At 37.3% G+C, this 11,923-nt stretch overlaps 2 protein-coding genes across 5 annotated transcripts; one reads left to right on the forward strand and one right to left on the reverse strand.

Annotated features, from left to right (window-relative positions):
* Nucleotides 1–900: 900 nt before the first annotated feature.
* Nucleotides 901–6,626, forward strand: LOC120081567 (sphere organelles protein-like protein). Of its 2 annotated transcripts, none has more exons than XM_039036569.2 (13): nucleotides 901–1,404; nucleotides 1,656–1,720; nucleotides 1,809–2,066; nucleotides 2,491–2,730; nucleotides 3,154–3,220; nucleotides 3,740–3,811; nucleotides 3,916–4,045; nucleotides 4,236–4,282; nucleotides 4,371–4,664; nucleotides 5,170–5,241; nucleotides 5,327–5,476; nucleotides 5,722–5,878; nucleotides 5,966–6,626. In XM_039036569.2, exons 1-13 carry the CDS (start codon nucleotides 1,213–1,215, stop codon nucleotides 6,151–6,153), a joined length of 1,932 nt encoding a protein of 643 aa, XP_038892497.1. In that variant the 5' UTR covers nucleotides 901–1,212; the 3' UTR covers nucleotides 6,154–6,626. The 2 variants fall into 2 exon arrangements, with proteins under 2 accessions (XP_038892497.1, XP_038892498.1); XM_039036570.2 differs by having other exon boundaries at nucleotides 3,922–4,045.
* Nucleotides 6,581–11,189, reverse strand: LOC120081566 (protein-tyrosine-phosphatase MKP1-like). Of its 3 annotated transcripts, none has more exons than XM_039036565.2 (4): nucleotides 10,949–11,189; nucleotides 10,620–10,798; nucleotides 7,996–10,529; nucleotides 6,581–6,939 (listed from the first exon to the last, which is right to left on the reverse strand). In XM_039036565.2, the coding sequence occupies exons 3-4, from the start codon at nucleotides 10,477–10,479 to the stop codon at nucleotides 6,838–6,840; spliced, it is 2,586 nt and encodes an 861-aa protein (XP_038892493.1). In that variant the 5' UTR covers nucleotides 10,480–10,529; nucleotides 10,620–10,798; nucleotides 10,949–11,189; the 3' UTR covers nucleotides 6,581–6,837. The 3 variants fall into 3 exon arrangements, with proteins under 3 accessions (XP_038892493.1, XP_038892495.1, XP_038892496.1); XM_039036567.2 differs by having other exon boundaries at nucleotides 10,620–10,708; nucleotides 10,949–11,187; XM_039036568.2 differs by lacking the exon at nucleotides 10,620–10,798 and having other exon boundaries at nucleotides 10,949–11,100.
* Between the last annotated feature and the right edge of the window lie 734 nt (nucleotides 11,190–11,923).

Consider the following 11,923-nt stretch of genomic DNA (forward strand, 5'->3'; position numbering starts at 1 on the left):
TTTAAAAATTGGTCATTTGACATTTTAGACTAAAAAATTGGTCATCCGTACAAAATTTTCCCTTCCCATCTTCTCTCCTAATTTTCCATTCAAATACAACTTTCTTTTTCATTTTTCATTTGGAGGAAAAGAAGCTAAAACTTTAAGATAAATAAATTATAAACAACAACACAATATACACATCACCCGAATCACCCTCTGACTTTAGTTTTCTTCTTCTTCTTTGTCTTTGTCGGCGAATTAAATCTTTGGCAACTACCCAACCAGAAAAATCCACCTCAACTTCGTAGCAGTGTCTCATTTCTCAATTAACTCTGCTCTCCATTCCAGACTTCTTCCCTGATTTTCCATATGAGTCTCCTTATGAGCCATTCTGGTGGATTTGCCATCAATTCCTTCCAAATTTCAACCTCTAAACGTTTACAACAGCTTAACATGACAAGTAATAATACCTTTCATTTGGTTCTATATCAAAATCAATGACTGAAACTCTGAAAGACCACCTGAAGATGTATACAAATTGTTGATATAAACCATGTGTCGTTCCACCCATCTTCAAAATTAGCTACACAATTAAACTTCGAAATCTAATTCCCTATGACTTCATCCTTGCCTCTGGAGCAAGGTTAATGTGAAGAAAGAATGGTTGAGATTTTGGAGAGAGAGAATTAAAGCAAAAATGACGGGAAAGTTGATGCTTGAAAACTTTAAATGATAAATTAAGTTTGTAGCTGGAAGGGGAAGTTGCATTTGAATGAAAAATGAAAAAGGAAATGGAGGAGGGGTTCCGAGTGAAAATGAGAAGGGAGAGAAAGAGAAAGGAAAGAAGAGAGGAGAAAGAGAGAAGGGGAAAAAAAAATTTCTAGTCATCTTCACACATCATCATTTAGGTAATTTTTTAATTAAATTTTATGGTTTTATTAGTGAGATGGACCATTTAAACCCATTCTTAGAAACTGATCAATTTAAAATAGAGACCATTAATGAAATTATATTAATTTTCCAATAATCGCCTTGCAATTTACAAAGCGGAATAAACCCAACCCAACCTAATTAACAGCGGCTGAACCTCCTTCGACAGCCCGTGGCCGTGTGACGACTGACGGTGAACTGACATCGCAAAGGGGTATAACAAGTTCGAAACTCTGCACCCCATTGTTCCGATTTCCAGTTCTACGTTCTTCGCCGCCATTTCCCCCCTTCTCTTTCTGCATGATGGTGATGGAGGCTGTGAGACTGCGAGTTCTGTTCAAAGACAAGGACCTACTGACCGAGTCGCTCACAGGGTTGAGCCGGAGCTGGATTGTCCTAAAACCTCATCTCCGAACTATTTCCGACCTATCCGCCTACATCCTTTCTGTTTTCCTTCTTGACGATGCTTGCCCCAACGGTCTCATCCTCTCTGTAAGATCTCTCTCTTTGATCAGGTTACTTTACTCAACGACTGTCTGCGGATGAAGGTCTTGGAAGTATCTACGATTGAATGTGCTGAACTGGTCTAATTGAATTATCTTATTACTGTTGACAGTTTCATTTGCTTGTAGAAACGAAAATTTTTGCTGGGGAACGAATTTGTGGCTTGCTTTACTTTTCATTGTTATCTTTTCAATCTTCATAATGGCGGCACATTGCCTAACTTTGTTTTTTCGTGGTAGATGGATGGCTTTGTGTTACCTCCATTTGAGTCGGTTTGTATCTTGAAGGATAAGGACATTGTCAGGTTGGTTTCTGAGTGACTTCTGTTCGTGTATATTCTGCTGTTTTCATTTACTCTTTTGCTGGAAATTAAGACTTTCTTTGTTGACCAGAGTGAAGAAGAAGAAAAGTAAGGCAATCAGTCTCAGTGACGGTAACGGATTGATTGAAACTGAGGAGTTCAGGGAGAGGAAACCTGTTGACAAAGGAGTGAAGCTTCTGGCTGATAAGGAGTTTGAAAATGAATCTAATGGCTATGAGACTCAATCGGAGGAAGATGAACCTAATGCTACTTTGCCGGTGAAATCTGTGCCAGTAGAAAAAAAAGTGTCCAAAAAAAGAAAAGCTTCAAAGATAATTCGCAACTCAAAGTATGTCTAGTGACTGTATTAACTCTGATATTCTGATGGCTGTTGAGACTTCTAATTTGTTTGTTTTCTTTAAACAACACTGAGAGTAAGCATGATTATCTAGTATACATTTCCTGGCATAGAAGATGGGGTATTTAGTCAGCTTGATCCTCCAACAAAAATTGGCTGCGGAGTTGTCTTTATGCTATCTAGCATTACTTCCATGTTTTGAGTTTTGACGTTTATACTTTCGTGGTCCATCTTCTTTAACATAACTGAAGTGGTACATTTTGTTAACTAGTTCCTTTTCTTCTTTCGTGCTTATAAATGATAATTATTACAATTGGTATGTATACTCTGGTTTACTCCAATTTCTCCTTAACGCTTATAATTTTTGCAATCAGTTAATTTATTCTGGTCCTTATTTCAAATTTAAAAATTACAGGAGGAAGAAAAATAAACGTTCCCCTTCTGAAGAATTTCCTACTATCGTAGCAGATGTTCAGCACGCTAATGAAAAACGTGAAGAAAGAAATCATCTGAAGTCTAACCTCCTTCAAAAGGTCCTAGTAAGCAAAAATGATTCAACCAGCAGTTCTAGTAAATGTGAATTGGATACATCCAGCAGCCTTGAAATTGAGGGAAGAAGCAACAATATTATTAAGTCAACTAACAATGCAGAGAGGTGGTTCCTGCAGCTTTATTATATTAGTGGAAATGAACTTCCAAGCTTCATGAAAATTGTTTATCTGATTTCTTTGGTAGTGAATCTGCAAAATTGAAATATTTAACATCTTCTACTGCTGCAATCCTACTTCCTTCTTTAGATTTGTCTTTGCTTCTCTCTCGTAGCATCTCATCAGTACTTTGATATGTGAATGGTCTGTTAATAGGGCATGGATTTTGTTCTTATAATTATTGTTGTTGACAACGTGTCAAACTTTGCTATGTTCCTTGACCACGTAGCTTCATAATAATGATCATTAACGTTGGAGATATCACCATATAGGTTCCATTTTTGTTTTTATACCTATATATACTTTTATTGTTGCACTTTTTCATCTGCCTGCTTGGTTAGAAAGATGTCTTACAAATCGTGGTTGTTTAGGGTTGATCAGCTCGGAGCTGGCGGGAGACATGTTGAGTTGTCTGACACAGCTGGTGACAGTAAAAAGGTTTCTTTATATGGGAATCTATTATTGTTACTATCATCATTATATGGCCATTAAAAACTGTGGTTATTTGTTAGCAGTTTTTACCATTTTTAATTTTGATGTTGATTGCCCTTGTAGAATGTAGTTTGTTCCGTATGCAATGATTATGTGTAATTTGGATTAGTTATACACCAGTATTGCATCTGTAATTATGATAAATTTACTGCTAATAGAATATCAGATCTGGGTCAATTTGATTTGACGAAAATTTAGTGTTTTTTTATTTTTGTTCTTGCTGCTACTGCTATTGAGGCATGGCTCTAGGCGAGTGAAGAGAATGAAATAGAATTTCAATTTCAACTTTGTTGTTCCCTCTTGTTTGACATTGGCAACGGAGAAAGGGATGAAATTCTTTGTAACTTGATCCAAGGATTTTCAATCCTTCTTTCAGAAAATTACTATTACCAATTGTTCTATTTTGGTGGTTGAGTTGTCATTCATCTAATTTCTCACCCTTGTGTTCTTTTCTTTTCTTGTCAGGGTCCTAGTAGAAGTAGTCGCCGTAAGAAGGCAAAAAGGCGTTGGTTGAGGGAAAGAGCTCAAAATGAGGAGGTATGTTGGCGCCCCAGATATGCTCATGTAGAATTAGAATACGGGATTGGCAAATATGCTCATAACTCTCGATGTGTGGATGCCTGATACCTATATTTTTGCAGCAACAGCAGCAGTTATTTGAAACGAGTTTAGATCAAGGGGCCAGTCAAAATGATGATGTTGATATGGATGATGACACTGTTCCTGTGGTAGTTAAGCCAGGACACATTCGCTTTGAGCCAGTTGGAAAAGGTCTGGTGATTTCTTTCTATTTTAGACTCGGTATGCTTTTGCATTGGTGTGAACAGTGTTTTGTAAGGTCCAAAAGGGGGTGGGAAAGTATCCTGTGCATGCTTTCTTGTTATATTTGTTTGATTTCATACTTTTACAACATGGATCACACAATTATGAGTTCAATGATTGTCCTTATATTTCATTACAGTTATTACAGATCAGGCTCGGCAGCAAAAGCAAAACCATTTCCCTAAGGTATCCATGGTGTTCCAATATGGCAATATCTTATTCTGCCTCTTGGAGTTAACTGTAACCAATTATTATTTGTTTTGTTATGCTTTAGGAAACATTGCATTGGAATGGTATCACCAACAAGAAGAAGGGTCAAAAATGGGGCAAAGAGAAAACTCCATCTTGGAAGAGGAACAATTCTAACAATTGTACGGGCGAACCTCTTCAGTTACCTTCTTCTGAAACTGAGCAACCTAAAACTCCAGTTCCTGTAGCTGGTCCAATAAATTTTGATGGTGAACCTCTTCAGTTACCTTCTTCTGAAACTGAGCAACCTAAAACTCCAGTTCCTGTAGCTGGTCCAATAAATTTCGATGAACTTCAACCGTGCACTGGCTTGCCTCAGGTTTGTCTTGCAGTTAGCTTCATCTGCTTTCCTAAGTGTTTAGTTGGGCATGCATATTTTGCAAAGTGGAACGATCAAGTCATGTTAGCAGCTCTCGTTAAATTAACTTTTCATAGTTACAAAAAGAGGAAAAACTGAATGATCATCGAACTTTTTACGCTAGCACATGTCAAACAATGGGCCGACTAGAATTTAATTATATATGTTATGTTTTAGCAAAAATGTAGTTTTTAACTAATATAATTTGTTACTTCATTATCAGAACAATTATATGCTGCCATTTTATCTGTATGATTATGAAACATTATTTCTTGTATGAGCACAATTTGATTCTTTATTGAATAGGATCTTGACGAAAGGACCGGCAACCTGTCAGTTGGCTATCAAATCAATTAATAATTGAAAACTAAATCTATATAATAAACAATACGGGTTTTATTCATGGAATTATGGTATTATTTTTTAAACTTTATTTTATTTATGATTTCTGTTTTATTTATTGCAGGAAGGTGATTTAATTGCATATCGTTTGATTGAGTTATCATCAACCTGGACACCTGAGATTTCCTCCTTCCGAGTAAAGTTCTTCTACAGTGTGATTTTCTATCTGATTCTTTCTTACCACAGCCCATGTGTTATTCTAGTTACTTTTCCTATTTCAGGCTGGAAAAGTATCATGGTACGAAGCTGATTCCAATCGGATTATGCTAATACCGGTTCCAGAATATCCATTACCTGTCAAAAAGGAGATAGAGGAGGATTCTGAATTACATTTGGATACAACCCCGTATGGGGAAGATGGCTCTTTGAAGGTATTAGTGCCAAGCATAACCTTTGGTTTGCAATTGTCCAAATCGTTTTTTCCATCCAATTCGTGAGATGGGTATTTATATATATATATAAATATATATAATTAACTAATTAACAATCAGACTGTAGTTTATGAACACAAGCAATGGTATGGTTATTTAAAGGAACCACTAATTCTGGCATACACATCCTTATTCTGCTATTTATCCTTGATTGCTAAGAACTGACAATTGAGGATCTTCAACAGATAGATTTTGCCTCTCTTGTTGATCTTCGGCTTATCAGGCAAGGAAACTTGGATTCTTCAAGAACCGCAGTTAACCAGGAAATCATTTCTACTAAACAAACTGTAGAAAGTTCCAAGCTCGTCCAGATCAATGGAGATGCCAACGACACTAGACAAGGTATCAATTATAGTCTGTCGACATACTAGGAAAAGTTTACTGGGGAGCTGGTAATGTTCAATTGGCTATTTTATGATTGGTTTTCAGGTAATGGAAAAGTAAGTGCGTGGGATGAAATCAGCGAGGCTCTGAGTGCAAAGAAGGCGGAACTTTCTAAGAATGATGGTTGGAATCAAGAAGAAAGTTCAGGAAGGAGGTCATGGTCCTATAGGGCACTCAGAGGCAGCGCCCTCGGTCCAACAATGGCTCTCTTAAGAGCTCAGAATGAACTCTAGGAAAAATTTCCGGGTCTGAACAACGTCCATGTACATTTGCTGCTCAGAACTCTTGTCAAGGTTGTATTTGTTGGAATCTGCAGGTGCTAGTTTTCTGTGATGGTGCTGCCTGTAACCGTCAAGTTCAGACTGATTTGCGAACTGTGGAAGTGCATTTTGTGATTGGAATTGGATGACAAATTCGATGTATGCCAGACCAACTAGAGGTCCTGCACACCAAATCTTATTTAAGCCGTTGTCAATGGAGCTTCGAAGGATGTTATCTGTAGTTTTGTCACATTGGGAAGCAGCTCTCTCAAATTATATATACATGGGAATATCGGTAGCTTGAATATCCATATCTTGTGAAACTATATAAATAGTCTAATTATGAATTTATCTTATGCAGTGTTAGCATCTGAAGATTCACTTCAATAACAAAGGGGACTAAATCGCAAATCTAATTGACATAAGATTTTCATTTCAGATCTGAATTTTTAATCTCACATCTACGTTTCTTCAAAAGCAGGTGAACTCATTGATTACTGGGTAAATTCAGACTATTGATGGCGTCTTTGTCTATACATAGTCTTTGAAGGATTGGATTCTCTACGTGTATATATATACATCTCACAAGCAGATCACATCAGTTGTTCTGCCCAGGATGCCAGTTTTACCTTTTAGAAGGCCCACCGCCACAGTCCATCATGTCTTCACAGACCACAGATCAACATCTCCCGTTTTTTGAGGTAATGAACGGCTTAGAAGTGTAAGGAACTCCTCGGGCTCCTCCCCTTCTCTTATTACCTGTACACACACCATTTTCCACAACATGAGCTGATCTGATTGCATATTTTCCTTCAAAATAACATCCACAACAAAACTGTAAAACATAACATTTTAAAGGTAAATGGATGATTAATCCATCAAGCCTATGTTGAAGGATATGGCTAATGGTATAGAAATCCTATTATCTGAGCGAGTCAAAGTCATCCCAATATTTAGCTAGTAGGTATTGACATCTACTTCAACTAGGTCATATTTTCTTAACGAGAGGTTTTAGCTGTCACCCCTACAAGTTAGTGACTATTTTGAGACATGCAAGCAGATGGTCTTGATTTTTTCTAAAAAATAAAACTCAGAAAGGAGTTTTCTAAGAAATTTTACTACGAGGGTTGTTAGATGCTATAATTAAATTCGTTTTCACTCACTAGCTTATGCTTTTGGATCAATCGGTGTTTAAGATGGTATCAGAGCAGGTGGTCTAGAGAGGTTCTATGTTTAAACCCTTGCATTGTTATTTCCTTCTGAATTAATATTGATTTTCCCTTATTTGCCTCTTCTACATATTTCAAGTCCACGAGGGGGAGTGTTAGATGATATAATTAAATTCATCTTTACCCACTAGCGTAATCTTTTGGGTCAATCGGTGATTTAAGAAGGATTAAATTACAAACTTGTGTTTATTTAATCTCTAAACTTTCATAAGCATCTAATAAATTCTTCAACTTTCAATTGTGCCTAATCGATCCTTGATAAATTTAAAATTTTTAAAAGTTTGTTGATCTATTAAATAAAAAATGGAATTTTGTTTTGTGTCTAGTGATCTGTAAATTTTAAGAAATTCAAAAGTTCGAACTAAGTTTATAATTTCAAATTTGGACTAAATAGACTCAAATATCGAAGTTCAAAGTTTAGATACTAAATTTACTATTAACTAAGGAAATACCCTTTGCTTAGAGGAAAACACTTCCCCGCTCAGCAGAACGCATTAACTGCTTGGTCTAGCATGTTAAATATCATACGCATTATTTTCTCTATAAAAGAAGGGTAAAAAAATTTCTGAAATAATTGTTCACATACCTGTATTCGGGTATCTCTAGGAATTCCCTTGTTATTAATGAATATATGTCCGATCATCTCCCAGTGGAGAAAACCACTGTAGTCACTCATCAGTTGACTGTCATCATTTTCATGCAAAACTTCACTCCCCAACCAGATAAATAGTTTGTTACCGCCGTTTGAATCCAAATTTAGATCTGGATCGAATAACATATACACTGATCTAGAATTGAGACTTCTAAGTTGATTGATCGTGGCTTTACTCATTGATGGCCACTGGTAAAAGACCAGAGTTTTTCCTTCCTCAATTTTGCATTCTAATTCAGTGCAAGCCCCAAATCTATCAATATCCAAATTCATATCTTTGCTACCATTTTTTTCTTTGAATTGTCTGCACTCAGATAACTCCAACGGATCATCGTCTAAATCGGGCAAAGAAAATGATGATGATCGAACTATTTTCCTCTGAACCTTGCAGGCTTCTTCAATGGAGGGCAGCAACATCCTAGGTGGAGGATGACTCCCTCGACGCTCTGCAATTGAAGGGCAGGGTCCTCTCGATGTCAAATTGGTATTTTCCGGCTTTAATGTAGGATGATATGAGGAAATGGACTCCACAAATATAGGATGAGTTTCGTTGTGGCGTAAACAAAAATTATCTATGATTGAAGAATTTTGAACAGCCGGATGCAATGAATCCATGTCAGATGGTGAAGGTTGCCGAGAAGACACATATGATAAGTCAGACCAATTAGATGACGACGGTGAAAAGGTAAAAGAACTAGAATTATCAGATGTAGAAGGAGAGAGTGAAGGGGATTTGGTGCCAACACTTGGACTAGTACTTCCTTGGAAACAGGAAAATGAATCTGGTAACCCCAGAGGATGAATTGGTAATGACAAAGGATCGTATGGGATCGAGCTTTCCTTGTTAGAATTTTCTATTCCCTGATCCAGGCTATTATTTGGAAAACAGTCAAAAGATTGAGGTGAACCACACAAGTAGGCTGTGGGTGAAAGTGGTGGAGATGCAAGATCAATTGAAGAAACAGGTACTTCTTCTGCATCTTCATCAATATTTGCAGTCATATCCAAATCATCAAATGGCAAGCTAGTATCACAATCCAATTCTGATAAAGATGTGGCAATATCTTTTGCAATTTCATTTTCAATTTTCCTTTTGGTCGAGTCCCACCTATTTTCTCTAGTGGGAAGGTGATTCTCTGATTCCGTATTGAATCGATCAAAAGGTGGAACAACCCCACCTGAAATTGCCCTGTGAAAGATTTCAAAATCTGGATTATACTCCTCAACTTTCCGTTCACCCACCTTCGCACTTGTTATTTTCGAGATGTGATCTTCTGTGGTAGACAAATTATCAAGCTTTTGAACTTTCCCTTCAGAGCTATCAGCCAAACTTTGGCCACTCATTAGAGCATCCCAAAATTCCAATGGTTCGTCACCTTCTTTGATGCTAAGGATGGGGCCTTTTGCTTTTTCATATCGAATGACCTGCGATGCCGCTGCCTTAGCCGTATTCAACATCACAGAGTTGCACTTCTCCCCCTTCCAGACATAGATAGCTGAAGGAACGTGCAGAACGAATGCACCACGAGAATCAAGTCCTTGGACACTTGGAGTGTTCAACAACTTAGGTACAAGATGAAGCGGATCATACGACGAATGTGGAGCCATCCTATACATCCTTGAAATTGAATTTGGGCTAGTAGGCACTGCATGTACCCGCTTCTGGCACTGCAATAATTGACAAGCAAAACCCAAGTTCGGATTAGCCACCCCTCGAGCAGCCTTTACATATTGAAAAGCATCGTGAAAACTCCGTCCTTCCTTCCACATGAGGTATGCAATCACCAGAGAGGTCGATCGAGACACCCCTTGGCAACAATGCACGAAAACTCGACCGCCTTGTTCACGAACATCTTCAAAATAATCAAACACATTGTAGAGAATACTAGTAATATCCTCGGAAGGACTATCTTGCAACCAAAGAGTTTTGTACACAAATTCACCCTTAAAATACTCGGGACAGACAAACCCAACACAATTCAGCACATGAGTAATTCCATTCTGCCTCAGAACTTGTCTATTCTTAGCCACAAAATCACTCCCTAAATACACATGATCAAGAATCTTCGAGCATTCCTTATCAAAGAACGCAAGTTTATCTTTCTTAAACTGAAATTCCTTCGCAGGTTGTTCACATTCAGAACTCTGAGACGACTTATTAACAAGCTCTCGCGGAGTTTCTGGATTTGGCCAAACACCAAGATCATCAGAACCCGCCCGTGGCCACTCCTCAACATTCCGGCGGCTAATTGAAAGCGGCTGCAGCGGCGGCAGACATGATCGAGCTTTATTACTATTAGGTACTAAGCTTCGACTATGATGAGGCTTTGACGGCGACCGGTCAGTCCAAGACGCCGACCGGAAAAATGCCTTTCGAGTACCACCGGCGAGCCCACCCCTTTTCTTTTCCTCATCCATATCAAAAATCTATAACACCTCTTTGACTCGTATCCATTTGAAGCTTATTCCTAGAAAAATCAACGAAAACCAGAGAAATTAGGAACAGAACATATATGGCTGGTATTGAAATTCTGCCTCTTTCACTTTTTTTTCCTTACCTAAAACCCTTGACCATCTCCTCCTTCCCCAACCAACACCACCCCCAGAATAATCTCCCTCTTATTTCTCTCTAGAATTGTTGAATTCGCTATTCAAATAGTCAAGTGAGGAGAAGAAAAATCAGGATCATGACCCAGTAATCAAATTCCACGTCGAGCACAAAGAGTTTCTTTCAATCCTAAATTATTTTTTTAAAAAAAACAGAGAGATGAATAGTCGAATGGAACAGGAAAAGAAAAATTAAAAGAAGAAGAAGAAGAAGAAGAAAAAGAAGAGTTGGTGCCAATTTAAAGAATAGGCAGAGAACTGTTGAAACTGGATAACTTACTTGACGAATCGAAACCCCGGAATTTGCATAGAAGAAGGGGGTTTGAAAAGAAAGAACAGTAGCAGAGTTTTCGAACTTTGAAAAGAAGAAGCCAAACCAGAGAGGAAAACAAAAATGAAAAGCTTTTGGGTCTTAGACGCACAAATTGGACCGAGCCAATGGCAAGAAATTGTTTTGCTTTGTAGAGAGAGGGAGAGAGAGAGTCAAAGAGCCACGTCGTTGTGGGATGGTCATACAATGCATGCATGTCAAGTCTTGTGATGCCATTTATTATTACTTTTTTAAGAAAAAAAATTATAAAATGGGATAGAATGAATAAATAATAATGGACTATTAATTAAGAAATCCTTGGTGAGAGCGATGCTATGTTTACCCGGCTCTTCCGGTTTTCCTTTTGACTGTCGTACACGTGGCTGTCTTTGGTTGGTAGTCAAGAAGGCTACCAACCTCTCTACTTCTGGTTGTTTTGACTGACTGAATATGGCTGGTAATTTTTATCTCTTCTTTTATTATTTTTGTACAATTTTCATGAGAATTAACACATTGATTTTATTTTAAAAGGAAAATGTTAAAAATTGATGGGAGAGGTAACTTAACAGCTACGAGTAAATTTAAAGCATTTTTTGTTCTTATTTATGAACTTAGGGTTGGGTAGAGTTATTTATAGCAACTACTTTTTGTCTATTGAGCTACCTTTAGGGTACCATATTAGACCGAAAATCTTACTCATTAGGATACAAGAAGCACGTTAGAAGTTTATACTACATTTTTTATGGAGCAATAGTTTTAGAAAAATACTTGGGTGCATTTCGAGTTACATACCTAGTTATCCAATCAATATTTGTCACATGTCAATTTTTTGTTTTTCTATTTTTTTAAAAATAATATTTTTGAATTCATTTTTACAAAGATACATGAAAATGAGTACAATCGAATATTACATAACTTTATATTAAGAAATGAATAGAAAATTAT

This window comes from Benincasa hispida, chromosome 7 (assembly GCF_027475165.1).
Source record: "Benincasa hispida cultivar pf3 chromosome 7, pf3_genome.v1.1, whole genome shotgun sequence".
Taxonomy (NCBI): Eukaryota; Viridiplantae; Streptophyta; class Magnoliopsida; order Cucurbitales; family Cucurbitaceae; genus Benincasa; species Benincasa hispida.

Coding starts and splice junctions, on each gene's coding strand:
- LOC120081567 (XM_039036569.2), top strand. CDS start 1,213: ATGATGGTGATGGAGGCTGTGAGACTGCGAGTTCTGTTCAAAGACAAG. Junction 1,721..1,808: donor AAGGATAAGGACATTGTCAG/GTTGGTTTCTGA, acceptor TTTGTTGACCAG/AGTGAAGAAGAAGAAAAGTA. Junction 2,067..2,490: donor AAGATAATTCGCAACTCAAA/GTATGTCTAGTG, acceptor TAAAAATTACAG/GAGGAAGAAAAATAAACGTT.
- LOC120081566 (XM_039036565.2), bottom strand. CDS start 10,479: ATGGATGAGGAAAAGAAAAGGGGTGGGCTCGCCGGTGGTACTCGAAAG. Junction 6,940..7,995: donor CTAGAGATACCCGAATACAG/GTATGTGAACAA, acceptor GTGTGTGTACAG/GTAATAAGAGAAGGGGAGGA.